General features: G+C 43.4%; 1 protein-coding gene across 1 annotated transcript in view; it reads left to right on the top strand.

The window, feature by feature from the left end:
• Positions 1 to 13,584, top strand: part of RBFOX1 (RNA binding fox-1 homolog 1) — a 158,773-nt gene that overhangs the window by 64,268 nt on the left and 80,921 nt on the right. Inside the window, exon 7 of the mRNA XM_035132149.2 lies at positions 5,064 to 5,144. Coding sequence (XP_034988040.1) covers positions 5,064 to 5,144 — 81 coding nt within the window. The remainder of the gene's footprint in view (positions 1 to 5,063; positions 5,145 to 13,584) is intronic.

Raw genomic sequence — 13,584 nt, 5'->3', positions numbered from 1 at the left:
AAAAACTCATTAGAATGTAACATAGAGCATAATTAATTCTGGGTGATTCTTTCTATGTAAATAGCTGCTGCAGATGCCGGATTCCATTTTCTGCTGGCTTTATTAATTTTTCATACACCAATATTTCAGCTGTAATGGGTTGTAACAGCTCCTCAGAAGTTTTAGGAATGCCTTAACTACCATCAGAGTTGTTAATCCAGCTGGGTTTTTTTTTTACCATTTGTATGATAATACTTCAACACTACGTTATTAGTGTTTTGTTTTGCTTTTTTTAAAAAAAATGGCAACAGCTTTATTTTTAAAAGGTTTTGAAACATCTATATATAATTAACATAAGTAATATTAAACAATATCAGGTTAATTTGTATGTATTTAGAAAGCAACTTAATCCGTTTTGCTAACAGCATCCTGGAATAAATTTGCTAAGGGGGGGGGGATGGGTTGGAAAAGAAGAAACAGACTTTTTTATTGTAAGAAAAAGGAAGCTACAAGAGAAGAAAAAAATTAAACAACAAATGAGAGAAATAGCTATGCTTGAAATATAATATTCTGTAAACAGTAGGTATTGTGATCTGGTATTCTTCATTTCAAACATCACCTCATCTGGTTTAGGGAGACCACTTTTCAGAAAGAAAGGACAGAACCTCAGACCCAGGAGCTGGATGTGGCCCTCCAAGACTCCTCTTCTGGCCCTCTGGACACTTCCCACTTCACATCTCTCATCGTTCCTGCTTGGGAGTTGTCTGCTGTCTTTACATTTTGATAATGCTTCCTTGCTTCCGGCAGGCAATTCACCCTGTGTTCTGTATGCCCACCATGCACCCAACGATCTGTGTTCCTAATGACCCCCCTGCCTCTAGAGATTTATCAGCACAAGAATATAGCTTTTCATCAGCCTTCTAAGGGACAGCCTTCTAAGGGACTGGTCCCTCTCCATCCCCAAGACCTTCATTCTCCCTGAGAGCACGGGACGTAACCATCATGTGAGTGGGACACACTTATATCATCCCTGAAGGCCTCAAACCTCCAGCATCTCTGCTTCCCTTAGCTTTTCCAGGTCTGCCACTTTGGCGTCAAGGGAACATTGCCAGGAGCTCATGGGCAAAACCATGACTTCTATCCAAAAGGGAGATATGACAGACAGTGCAAAACACTGGAAAGCCCTACACAGCCCTGCTGGCTTCCTGTCTGCATAATTGTTTTTCTAGTTTCCATTTGAACTCTGATCATGCTTCTTGCTTGCAAAGATGGAGGGTAGAGAATGATGTATGAGTAAATTAGTATTTGTTGCCCCCCCCACACTTTTGCCCCTGGACCCACCTACCACTGGCACATTGCCTTCAGAAGGAAAATGTTCCACATCCCTACCTTAAGGCCTAGCTGCCATTCTTTCCACCTCAGTTTCCCATCTGTTACATAGGGGTAAAATCCCATCTATTTGGCAGGACTATCATGAGAACATAGCTGCCAAATACCCCGTGTTATCCGGGAAACCCCCGTTTTTCCTTACCGTTTCCTGGCAGTCTCCCGTTTCAGCTCCTCTCCCGTTAATCTCCCTTATTTTGGCTCCTGTCGGTGGCCATTTTTCTGGTGCCGCTTTGCCCATCTATGGGCACCAGAAAATGGTCGGCGCCGGAAGTCGCGTCTACGCATGTCCGGAAGTGCGTAGACGCAATTTCCGGTGTCACTTTGCCCATCGATGGGCACCGAAAATGGCCGGGGCCGGCACCAGAAGTTGCATCTACGCACTTCTGGACATGCATAGACACGACTTCCGGCTCTAGCGCCAGCCATTTTGGGTGCCCATAGATGGGCAAAGCTACACCAGAAGTTGTGTCACACGGCTGCCGATCCCGGATTTCTCTGCGAGAGACTTGGCAGGTATGCATGAGAATCACTGAGCGAATGTGCATGAAGTGCTTGGAACAGTAGAAACGGGATATACAAATGCAAAAGTACCATTTAAAAAAAATGTCCCTTGATTAATTGGATGTCCAAGATCACCTAGTGAGCAATTAGTTACATCTTGTCACCCTGGCGTCTTTACCATTAAGGTAGTTAATGAGGATATTTTTTCTCATTAACCATTTCAGTGCAAATGTGTGGATGAAATGGGGATTCTGATCAACACCTTTCCATATTCAATGAGTGAGGAGATATGGGATTGTTGTGCCATGCTTAGCCCTAACCTACACACATTCATTGGAACATTTAAAGAGCCACTGCATCTGCAGCTATAAATACAGAGAGTTCCCTCTGTGTGACTGGGAAACCCTTCTAAAGTAGTATTCCAGATCACTTAGAGCCTAACTACATGTTACCCCAGAAGTGTCACTTGCAATCACATCGTGTTTTCTTTTCAACACTGTGGCAAAAAAAAAAAAAAAAACCTCTGCAAATTCCCCCCCTGACCATTCCCCATCAATTAATAAGAGAAGAAAGTGCATTTAAAAATTATCTCAGGGGAGAGAGCAAAGCGGTGAAATTTGCATGGGTTTCGATGTAAGGGTTTTGCTGTGCTTATCTTACTTTCAGTATGGCCATGAGGTGTTTATAAGTCTTCTTTCTTACATTCTAACAAATCAGTCTGCACTCTGCAGCCTTCCTTAGTGCCCACATTTCAGTTAAAATCCAGGAAAAGACACCATGAGATGACTCCTCTCATGGGGCTTTTTTTTTCAAATCAGGAAGTGTGGGCAGTCAGGGAAGTTGCAGAGTGGCGGAGAAATGTTTGATGGAAAGAAAAGCGCACACACTGTCCTTGGACATCTCGTAATGAAAGAGTATGCTCAAAATCTGCACCCCTTGAAATTCTAAAGAAATTTCCAAGTGCCTTGAGAATGAGGCAGAAAATAAGAAGGCTCATTTGCAGAGGAAGAAAACCTTTGAGAAACTGGAGGACATGATTTTAACAAAGCACTGTTTCCCCCTTTAATGTTTATTAATTGCAACAGGTATGCTCTGAGTATGAGTAACATTGACTACATACACCCAACTGTTTTTTTATTTATTTATTTGCCACAATGGCTGTGTTCCACCTTCCACTATTGGAGGCAGTATGCCTCTGAGTGGCAACTGTTGGAAATCAGAAGTAGGGAGGATGCTATTGTGCTCAGATTCTGCTTGTAGCCTTCCCATTGAGGCCACTGTGGAACAAGATGCTGGACCACATAGGCTTTTGGCCTGATGCAGCATCCAAACTCCTATTTCATTCTTGTGTAGTCAAAGGAGGTGCGGGGGAAGGGTTAACCTTAAGAGCTGCGTAAAAATATGAGTATAGTTGAATAAATTGGGGGTGAGTGTAGCAGCATGGTTAGTGTATGGGTGCAAATACATTTTTAGCTATCCTGTAAGGTGTAGGGACCCAGGTGGCGCTGTGGTTAAACCACTGAGCCTAGGGCTTGCTGATCAGAAGGTCGGCGGTTCGAATCCCTGTGACGGGGTGAGCTCCCGTTGCTTGGTCCTAGCTCCTGCCAACCTAGCAGTTCGAAAGCACGTCAAAATGCAAGTAGATAAATAGGGACCGCTACAGCGGGAAGGTAAACGGCGTTTCCATGTGCTGCTCTGGTTTGCCAGAAGCGGCTTTGTCATGCTGGCCACATGACCTGGAAGCTATACGCCGGCTCCCTTGGCCAATAATGCGAGATGAGCGCGCAACCCCAGAGTCGGTCACGACTGGACCTAATGGTCAGGGGTCCCTTTACCTTTACTTTACCTAAGGTGTAGAGAATCATAGGATTAATAACACAGAGCAAACCGGGGTGAAAAGGAAGATGGTATCTTGTGTAGAGTGAACATTTTATGCAGTGATAAGAAAAGGGTCTAAAATCCCCCCATTTGTCTAATACTTAAAGGTATACAAGTCCTTTGTGTTCAGTTATCACAACACTGGAGGCAACTGAACTACATGTTAAAGTCCACAAAATGTATTGCTCATCCTTTCTAAATGAGATCTCACTGAAGCAAAATACCCTCCACTCTGAAAAATAACCCACCATACTTGGTCCTTGGCTGGAATGAACATTAGTCTGGAGCACTGCAACCTTATACAGTGGTACCTCTACTTATGAATAACTCTACTTACAAATGTTTCTACTTACGAATGGAGCTCCGTCCGCCCTCTTGGATGCGGTTTAGATAGGATTTTTTCTACTTACGAATTTTTAGATAGGGTTGCTTCTACTTACGATTTTTTTTCTCCCAATGCATTCCTATGGGATTCGACTTACAATTTTTTTCGACTTACGAATGTGCGTTCGGAACGCATTAAATTCGTAAGTAGAGGTACCATTGTATATTGGGGGGAGAGAATTGATAGGACAGGTACAACATCAGCCTAGAAGTGGAAAGGGTTTGAGAAAGAGAGAGAGAGAGAGAGAGAGAGCAAGCGGCTACTTTTACTACTCAGGGCGGCACACCTGTCCTGGTCTCCCAACGTGAAATTCATATATATTTTATACTGGGACAATTGGAGTGTCAAATTGTCAGTATGTAATGCAGGCTGCAGCCCCAGTCATGGGTTTAATCCAGTGCAGTGCTAAGCAAAAGCCATTTAGTCGTTTATTTGTTGCACTGGTGGGACACAGTTTACAAGGGAAACTGTGGATTATACAACCAGAAACAGCTATTTCGCTACAGAAAACACAAGTGCATTCACAAAAGGTTGTTGTGCAGTGGATTACACAACAAGAACCAGCTGTTGTGCATCAAGCCTCCGCTAGCATAACCTTTGTTGCGCAACCTTTAAACGTTAACGCAAGGGCTCTTGTGCCAGTAGACAGAGAATGCTGGATATGGTCACATGCCTACTCAGAAGTAAGTCCCATTCACTTCAGTGTGGCTTACTCCCAGGTAAGTGGGGGGGGGGTAGGATCGAAGCTTTAGTGTACCTGGAAAGGTTTTGGTGGTGGTGGTGGTTCTTTTCAGCCAAAGGCAATGCACTTTTCATAGCCTCATCATGTTGGGGGATTTTTTTTCCAACTTAACTAATTTAGCTTGAGTGTTCCCAAACTCAGACCGTGCTCTCTTTTCTTCCTCTCTCTCTCTTTCTCTCTCTTTCATAGGCAGGGTGCTGCTGTGCCAGGCAAACCAAGAGGGATCTCCCATGTACAGTGCCCCCAGTTCACTAGTATACACGTCCACAAGTAAGCCAGTCATTGCAGCTCTTTTCTTTTTTGCTTTGCCTGTGAAATGTCAATTTCAGCCCCTTAATATCTCACAAAGTTGAAATGTGATATACAGAGAGAAGTGATGCAAATGTTTGGCCACTGACCTGTTTGTCATGGGATAAGCTTAAGAAATTAACTTTTGCTGTTGCTGCTGCTGATTTCAACCATCCAAAAGTGGTTTTACTTTTATTTAATTGGCTAGTTAATTTATGTACTGCTTCATATTTCAGCAGGAATCTCTAAGCAGTTTACAAGTGCCAACAAGAAGGAAGCAATGTAAGAAATAGAATGCAAAGTCCACATTCAAAACCATATTATTATAATTACTACCATATTAATAGTAGTAGTATATACCGCTTAATGCCATAACAGGCTTCTAATTACACCAATTACACAAAATGCTATTATTACTATGGCTACTGTTGTACTAATAATCATAATTCCACATTTAAACTAACAAAACTACTCAAATAATTAACAATTGATTAATCAAATAATTTGAGTTAATTAATGTACATTGCTCTAATCAAAATGAAGTCCGCTCCAAGATCATGAGAGGGGACAATAATTTCTCCAGCATCTTCAGAGTAGGGAGGGGTTTGGGGCTACCACTTCCCTTAATTTTTTGAGGATGTTATCATCCCATTTCTCTTTTGTGGGGGTGAAAAAAACTTTCAAGCAAGGGTCTTGCATTTCTCACTGCAATATATGGCTCTCTCCAATGCCCCCCCCCCCATGTTTCTGGAATGTTGTAATGTAGCGTCATTCCCAGGCCACTCCAGAAAGTGCAGCCAGTTGCATCCCACTAGGAACAACATGCTTTGTGGTAATTGCCAGATCTGGGATTTTGGTGCAATGTGATCAGTACAGTGATGACAAGCCCGCCCCCCTTTCATCTAATTCAGCTGATGATGCTAAACTAGTGTCTGAGATTGGTAATGGACTGTATCAATAACATCATTCCTGACAAGAGATTCTTTTGGTATGTGGCTTGTCTGACTCTGGGAATGGTGTGTTGCTGGTTCTGAGTAGGGTTGCACCGCCCATCAAGGATCAGGACAGTCATGAACTATTCTGGCTGCCCTTCAAGACTTTTTTTTTTTAAAAGAACACCATTAAGTATGAGCCACAGAGCCCAAGTTACTAACCAGGACTGCTATCTAACATTGCTGGGTGGCTGTAAAGAATCTGCTTTTCTCTGAATTTCAGTTCTCCAAAGAAATCGAGTGTGCAGAAATGTTTGTTGGGGGAAAGTGCCCGTAAAAATGCATATATTGATAAAAATTAACAAATTGCTTTATTGTAGAGAAATGTCCCTGCGAAATGTGTGTATCAGGGGAAATGCTATCCAAAGTTCTATCGGATTTTCAGGAGGACTTTTTTGTACACAAAATTCACAAACTGATGAAGAAATGCAACATATTGAATTTAAGCAGTGGCGGTTTGTGCACAATAGAACTAACGGGGTGGAGAGCAAGGAGCCCAAAAGTAGGGGGCGCCAGAACCAATGACAAACAGAGCCATCCTCTTCCTTTCTAAGTTATACAAAGGGCAACACTGAGACTGAAGAAGAGTAATCTGACAGACAAGTGTCACACACCCCTGCACTGGTCATAAGGAAGAAGGCAGCCAGGTGGGGCTGGCTAAGAACAGACTGTGATTGGTGGGGCAATACCCCATTTGCCATAATAGACCAGCTTTCACTAAATTTAAGGTTGGAAAACTGAGAAACTAAAAAAAAACTGAAATTGACAGAGTCATACATCTGTCACCTAGTTGATACAGTAAAGGCTTCCACACAATAATATGTTACTCAGGTCTATTACTGTTGTTTCCTACGGCACAATTAAATATCTTAAAAAGTGGGGAAGGGTAGATGGAGAAGATGCAAAACCTTCTAAATCCTATCTCACGGTGCTCCAGTTCTTTCCATAATTGTCTGAGAAAACTTCCATCAGTTTCTGTAATTAAACTAATGGTCTAAATGAATTTCCAGATCACTAGCTATTCATTCCGATATGTCATTACACTGAGCTCAATTAATAGAAAGTCAGTTTACAGCCCATTGTGTCCAAAAATGCTATTCCATTTCAGCTGTTTTAATTAGCAATATTCACTCTGCTCTACTGCCAATGCCAGCCCTTCCATTAAGTCCACACAAACTCATTTGATGTGTCCCGTTGTCGGACGTTGGCGCTGTTTGCTGTTTGGCATTAAAATAAACAGAGTGAGACATCTGATAATTAAAGCTCTAATGTCTTTCTCACTCTTAAAGTTCATGGGCCCTGATCCAGTAATTTTAGTTCAGGTACAGAAGCTCCAGAGAGCAGATGGCCCTATCCAGAAACCCACATGTGTTTCACAGGCCTAGCTCACCTGTTCTTTTCAACGGAGAGAGTTAGGTGTGTGTGCATCAATCTGTTCCTTCTGAGTGTTCAGTTGATTGATTGATTGATTGATTGATTGACTGACTGGGAAGCCTTTACAGTGAAGCACACCTAGGGCTCGGGGGTGAAGTGACAGACTGATGTTGATGTTGATAAATAGATACCGCTACTACAGGAAGGTAAAGTGTGTTTCCATGCACTGTGGCTTTCATCACAGTCCTCCATGCACCAGATTTAGTCATGTTGGCCACATGACCCAGAAAGGTGTCTGTGAACAAATGCCAGCTCCCTTGGCCTGAAAAGCGAGATGAGCGCCACACCTCATAGTCGCCTTTGACTGGACTTAACCATCCTTGGGTCCTTTACCTTTACCTTACCTTGAAGTTACCGTATTTCCAAATTGCATCCTAAGTGAACTGGATGTAAATTTCGAGGACCTTGCCAGGTTAAAAATCTCTATGGATTGCAAGGCACTTTAACCTATGGGCTCACCCACACTTCTGCCTAGAAAGCATGGGTCTGAGTGGTTTTCCACTTGTCTCGTGTTTTCTAGGCACAGGTCCAAGCAGTTTTGCCTCCCCAGAAAACCTGCTCTTTAGCTCTAAAGCAGAACAAACGGCAAGCTGTAGAAAACTCAATTGCTGCTTGTTCTGATTCAGTGCTAAACCACATATTTTGAGGGAAGCCAGAAGAAGTCTGATACAGTTATTGAATTATTATTAATGCTTGTTAGTTATTACAATTTCTCAAGGAGGTATAATACATGGCCAGAGAACGTCCTGCTTTTCCTTTGGACACCCTTATTTTCATCAGAGTAAAGTTGGAGGGTATGGAGTTATGTGACCCCCAAGCCAAGAAGATAAGTAACTAATACAACCTTTAGAAGAAATCTGAAGGAAGCCCTCTATAGGGAAGGTGTTTAAAAAAAAGAAAAAAGAAAACACGCTTTAATGTTTTATTATGTTTTTATATATGTTGGAAGCTGCCCAGGGTGGCTGTGACAACCCAGTCAGATCAGTGGGGGTAATAATAATAATAATAATAATAATAATAATAATAATAATAATAATAATAATAAAAAATAATAATATATATAATAATAATAATAATAATAATAATAATAATAATAATAATGGAATTGGACATCCCTATTTTCATCTGAGAAATGTTGGAGGGTATGCAACTATGCAACTCAGTTGAAACATTAGAAAAGTGGTAGAGAACACTGTTTTAGGCAGTGGGCCACATTCCCTTCTGGGCAACCTTCTGAAGGCCACATGCCATTGTATGCAAAGCCAGAGGCAAAATTGGGTTGAGCAGCAAGTGTGATGTTTACCATTATGCAGTAGACACTCACACATGACTCACTATCCTCAACTGAGACCAGCAAGAGTTGAAGGAACACATTCCAGCTGGCAAAAATTCCTCACAGAGGGTGCAAGAAGGGTCTGTGGCCTGGTGAGAACTCCAAGGCCCAGATAGTGAGACCTAGAGGGCTGCATTGGCTCCTGGTCTGATGTTCCCCATTGCTACAGTCATACCTTGGAAGCTGAACAGAATCTGTTCCGGAAGTCCGTTCAACTTCCAAAACATTCGGAAACCAAAGCAGGCTTCTGATTGGCTGCAGGAAGCTCCTGCAGCCAATCAGAAGCCGCGGAAGCCCCACCAGAGACGTTCGGCTCCCCCCCCCAAAAAAATCATTCGAAAATCAGAACACTCACTTCTGGTTTTTGATCGTTCGGGAATCAAAGTGTTTGGCAGCTAAGCCATTTGAGATCCAAGGTATGACTCTACATTGGAGGGATACAAGCAGAATAGAAAAGCAGTTTCATAAAGCCAGTAAAAGGCTTAGGGGTTGCCAGGCATCCCTCAGTAGCATATACGGATGGCATTTCTTCAGAAGCTGTCTTTTCTCCCCCCCCCCCCACCTCTCCCTTGACTTCCACCGTTCTGTTCCTTTTGGAAAATGTAACCCAGCTACCGCCCAACCATCTTCCTCCAAACAGCAGGCTTGTCTTGATATTTCTTTCACAAAAATACATATGGCAGATAAGTAGCCACTGTGGGATACTTCTGCCTTGTGCCAGAGAGATATTAAAACAATAAACCATGTTGCTCTGGGATTTTAGGCTGAAAGCAACAAGGCAAAGATGAGATAGTTGTGAAAGGTGGGGAGGCAGTCGCTTCACAAGAGTCCCCAGGAGCCTGTGATACCACTGACAGGGAAAGGTTTTGAATGTGACGTCTTCTTAAGTAGATTGTGAAAGAGGCTTTGACTACCTTAAAGCCTGCCCTTCCATTTTGGAGCGGGGGGGGGGGGACACTGCACCCAGTTATTCATCTAGTTGATAGGCCTCTAAATCTAAAAGTAATAAATCAGCTTATTAAATCAAAAAATATTCTGCCTGTGTGTGTGCGCGCGCATTTTCGTTTTCCTACACTGTGCATTTATCACAGTGATTTATTAAAATTTCTTTCTTAGCCACTACCAATTTACACAGGAACTTTGAGCACAATGCAGCTTATAGGTAAAGGTGGGAGGGAAAATTCATTTCATTTGAATGAGAACTTAACAGATTTGCATTTCCTTAAGAAATCTACAAAACAAAGATATCTTATGGAACCTGGCCTTCTCTTAATGTGGTTCTTCAAACAAAGAACGTGTACAAAAATGTGCATTGGTGGAAACTGTGTACAAAAATGGATTCTGTTAGGGAAGACTGCTTGTAGAACAAAATGCACATACTAGGTATACATTTGTGCAGTCCTTTTTTTTCTGGGGGGTACGCAGGGGTACGCACACCCTTAAACATTTCGTGAATCTAAGTTTGGCCTCATTGAGGGGCAGTATTTCAATATGAGTAGGAAAATGAGAGTACCCCTAAACATTTTTAAAGAAAAAAAGCACAGCATTTTTGTATACAAAAAATGTACATCTTTATATCCCTTTTTTTCCCCCAAGGAGCTTGAGGTGGCATATGTGGTTTTCCCCCTCCTTTTTTAATCCCCACAACAGCCCTGTGAAGTTGGTTAGGCTGAGATGCAGTGACTGGTCCAAGGTGCCCAGTGAGCTTCACATGGCCAAGTAAGACGGCAGGGCCGTCTTAAGCCCATCCAGTGCCCTCGCGCTAAGGTCCCTCCAGCGCCCCCCCCCCGAAAGTGCAGCACCAAAGCGATCATGCTGAGGCAGCCGCCCTTCTATGAGCTGGTGGGCTACAGGCAGCCCCCTCCCGCCTTGCTGGCCAAACCAGCTCCTGAGCGGCCAGACTTGGCTCCAGAGCCTCTCCAAGGACCCAGGAGTGCCAAGCAGACCGTGGCAGCAGCGGGAGGCCACCTCTGAGGACTCCGGGCTGTGCCTCCTTCTCTTTTCCCCAGCGCTGGGTTCCGCTCAGTCAAGCTTCGCCACCAGCTCGCGCACTGCGGGACCAGCAAGAGCTGCTTGGGTGCTGTGCGCGCGCTGGTGGCGAAGTTCGACTGAGCGGAACCCAGCGCTGGGGAAACAAGGAGGCGCAGCGCGGAGTCCTCAGAGAAGGAGAGAGACACAGCGCAGCCTCTCAGCTCGTGGAGCGCAGTCCTGGCCAGATCGCCGGAACCCTGCGCTCACTTGCCGCCCTTCCAGCGCCCTCCAGTGCCCGGCGCCGTGGTTCTCCGCGCCACTAGCCTCCATGGCTAGGATGGGCCTGACTCCGGGTCTCCCAGGTACAGTGCTAGTCTGGCCTTCACCGCCACTGGCTCTCCCAGTGAGAAATGCATGTGAATTTTCACGCTGACTCTTTAAAAATCAAATGTACGCAGAAAGGTGGTGAATTGAATTTGAGTTTGGAAGAATGAAAGTCTGTGAGTACCTGAAAATGACAGATGTGCCTATCCCTGCTTGTAATCTGGTTTTCAGTTCAGGTGGACCCACACAATCACCTTTGGCTTTCAGGAGAGGTGACACATGTGATAACTGGTGCTAGTCATGTTGTTGATGTGCTCACAGGGTGGGGGGAGAAGTTGCCACAGTTACAAAAACCATGGGGGCAGGATGTACAATGAGGCAGCTACCCCCACTGATTTAATTGGGATGATTAAACTACTGCACATGTTCTTAGTACTGATTTCTTGTGATTTTGTAGGTTTTCTATTTAACAATAATACATTGTGTTTTTATGTGTTGGAAGCCGCCTTTTGAGGACTCGGCCCTAAATTTATGTTTTATTTTTTCATGGGCACTGTTCAAAGAAGAAAGACAGTTCTGTCCTGCAGACCTAGAACAAGACACACAAAAGGGGAGGAGGAAAAGATTGTTGATTTCAAACAACACCCAGGACTTGCTGTCATAGTCATTTCAGAACTGACCTAGCCATGATTCCAGAACTCCTCTGGCCTGCAGAAGATCATCTTATGCACCCCAGGAGCTTCATTGTCTTGAATACACTTTGTGTTCACTGGGTATAGGATAAGAATTTATAAGCTGGACAGTCTCTTAATTCAGAGCACAGCTATGAATTGAACTACTGAAAACAATACAAGATGTAGCATAGGAGAGTTTGGGGACGTGGGTTATAGCCAACTAAATTCTGCTCAGAATAGACCCATTGTAGTTAATTTAGCGTGACTAATTTAGGCCCATTTCAGTAAATTTACTCTTAGAACTTAGTTGGATGCCGCCCATTTGCCTATTAAAAGGTAACTATAAGAACTAATGTCAGCTGGTTAGAGTGTGGTGCTGATAACACCAAAGTTGCAGATTCAATCCCCGTATGGGACAAGCTACATATTCCTGCATTGCAGGGGGTTGGACTAGATGATCCTCAGGGTCCCTTCCAACTCTAGAATTCTATGAATCTATGAATCTATAATGCCAAATAATGCAGTGTGGAACACCATGCATGGTTCCCCATTTGGGGGTGGGGAATCTGTGATCTGCCAGATGTTATTGGGCTGCAACTCCCATCAGCCCCAGTCAGCATGGCCAATTATCTTGGATGATGGGAGTTGCAGTCCAACAACATCTGGGGGGGGGCACAGGCTGCCCTCACCCCTTTAAATGAAAGCTTAGTGGATGATGAAAAATACTTACTTCCTGTGGAAGAGGACCTTTCCTTCAAAGCAATAGGAGCCAAAATACTTATCAGATTGTATATATCAAATGATTGTTGGCAAATGCCTTTGACAAACCTAAATGCTAAATTGTCTACATTTCGTTCATCACATACTTTCAAAGATTCTGTTTCTGGTGGTTGTCATTCAAGATCGCAAGTGCGTCTGAGATTTTTCAACAGAATTTGACAGCATTCCTTAGAGACATAAAAAGAGCCATTAACTTCATGGAAGACACCTTAATACATGGTGGTACAACAAAGGAAGACCATAATAAATGGAGGGTCATAGTCTTCAATTGGATCCATGAATTCAGACTCAACTGAAATTACAGGAAATGTATTTTTTACCAAGGCAGAGTAGTTATTGTGCAGCATAAAAAGTTATGCCAAGAAAAAGTAAATGCCACCAAAGAGCTGAAAATACCTGTAGTATTACAGAACTGAGACACTTTTGGGGGGGGGGAATGGTGAATGATCAAGATCAATATTTGCAAATTATCTCAGCAGAGCACAACCATCATTGAAATCTACCATGTTCTGGCAGTGTGTGTGTGTGTGCACATGCAAATCAAAAAGCTTCCTTTTCAGAGAAAAAGGGATACTCTGTCTTACAATTTTGTGATGCCAACAATGGTTAAGTGGTGATGGAAGCAACAATGGATTGGGACTAGGTGGCGCACTTCTACAACTGTCAAGTGGAACCCACTTGCTACTGGACTCTTACCAAGGACAGGTTCTAGAACAAATAATCATATGGTCTATCTGTGAGCACGTCAAAGAGGATGCTGTGATTACTAAAACCCAGCATGGGTTTCTGAAAAGCAAGACATGCCAGACCCTGATATAGTCCAGAGCCCTGCCACACGGTGCCTGGCTGGTTGTGAAATGGAATCTCCTACCTCAGTGTGTCTATTGGACTTGACTCTGCTCTGGACCTGATGA

Source organism: Zootoca vivipara, chromosome 14 (genome assembly GCF_963506605.1).
Source record: "Zootoca vivipara chromosome 14, rZooViv1.1, whole genome shotgun sequence".
In the NCBI taxonomy this organism is placed as follows: domain Eukaryota; kingdom Metazoa; phylum Chordata; class Lepidosauria; order Squamata; family Lacertidae; genus Zootoca; species Zootoca vivipara.
The sequence above is the reverse complement of the archived record's forward strand: the minus strand, read 5'-3'. Positions and strand labels throughout refer to the sequence as shown.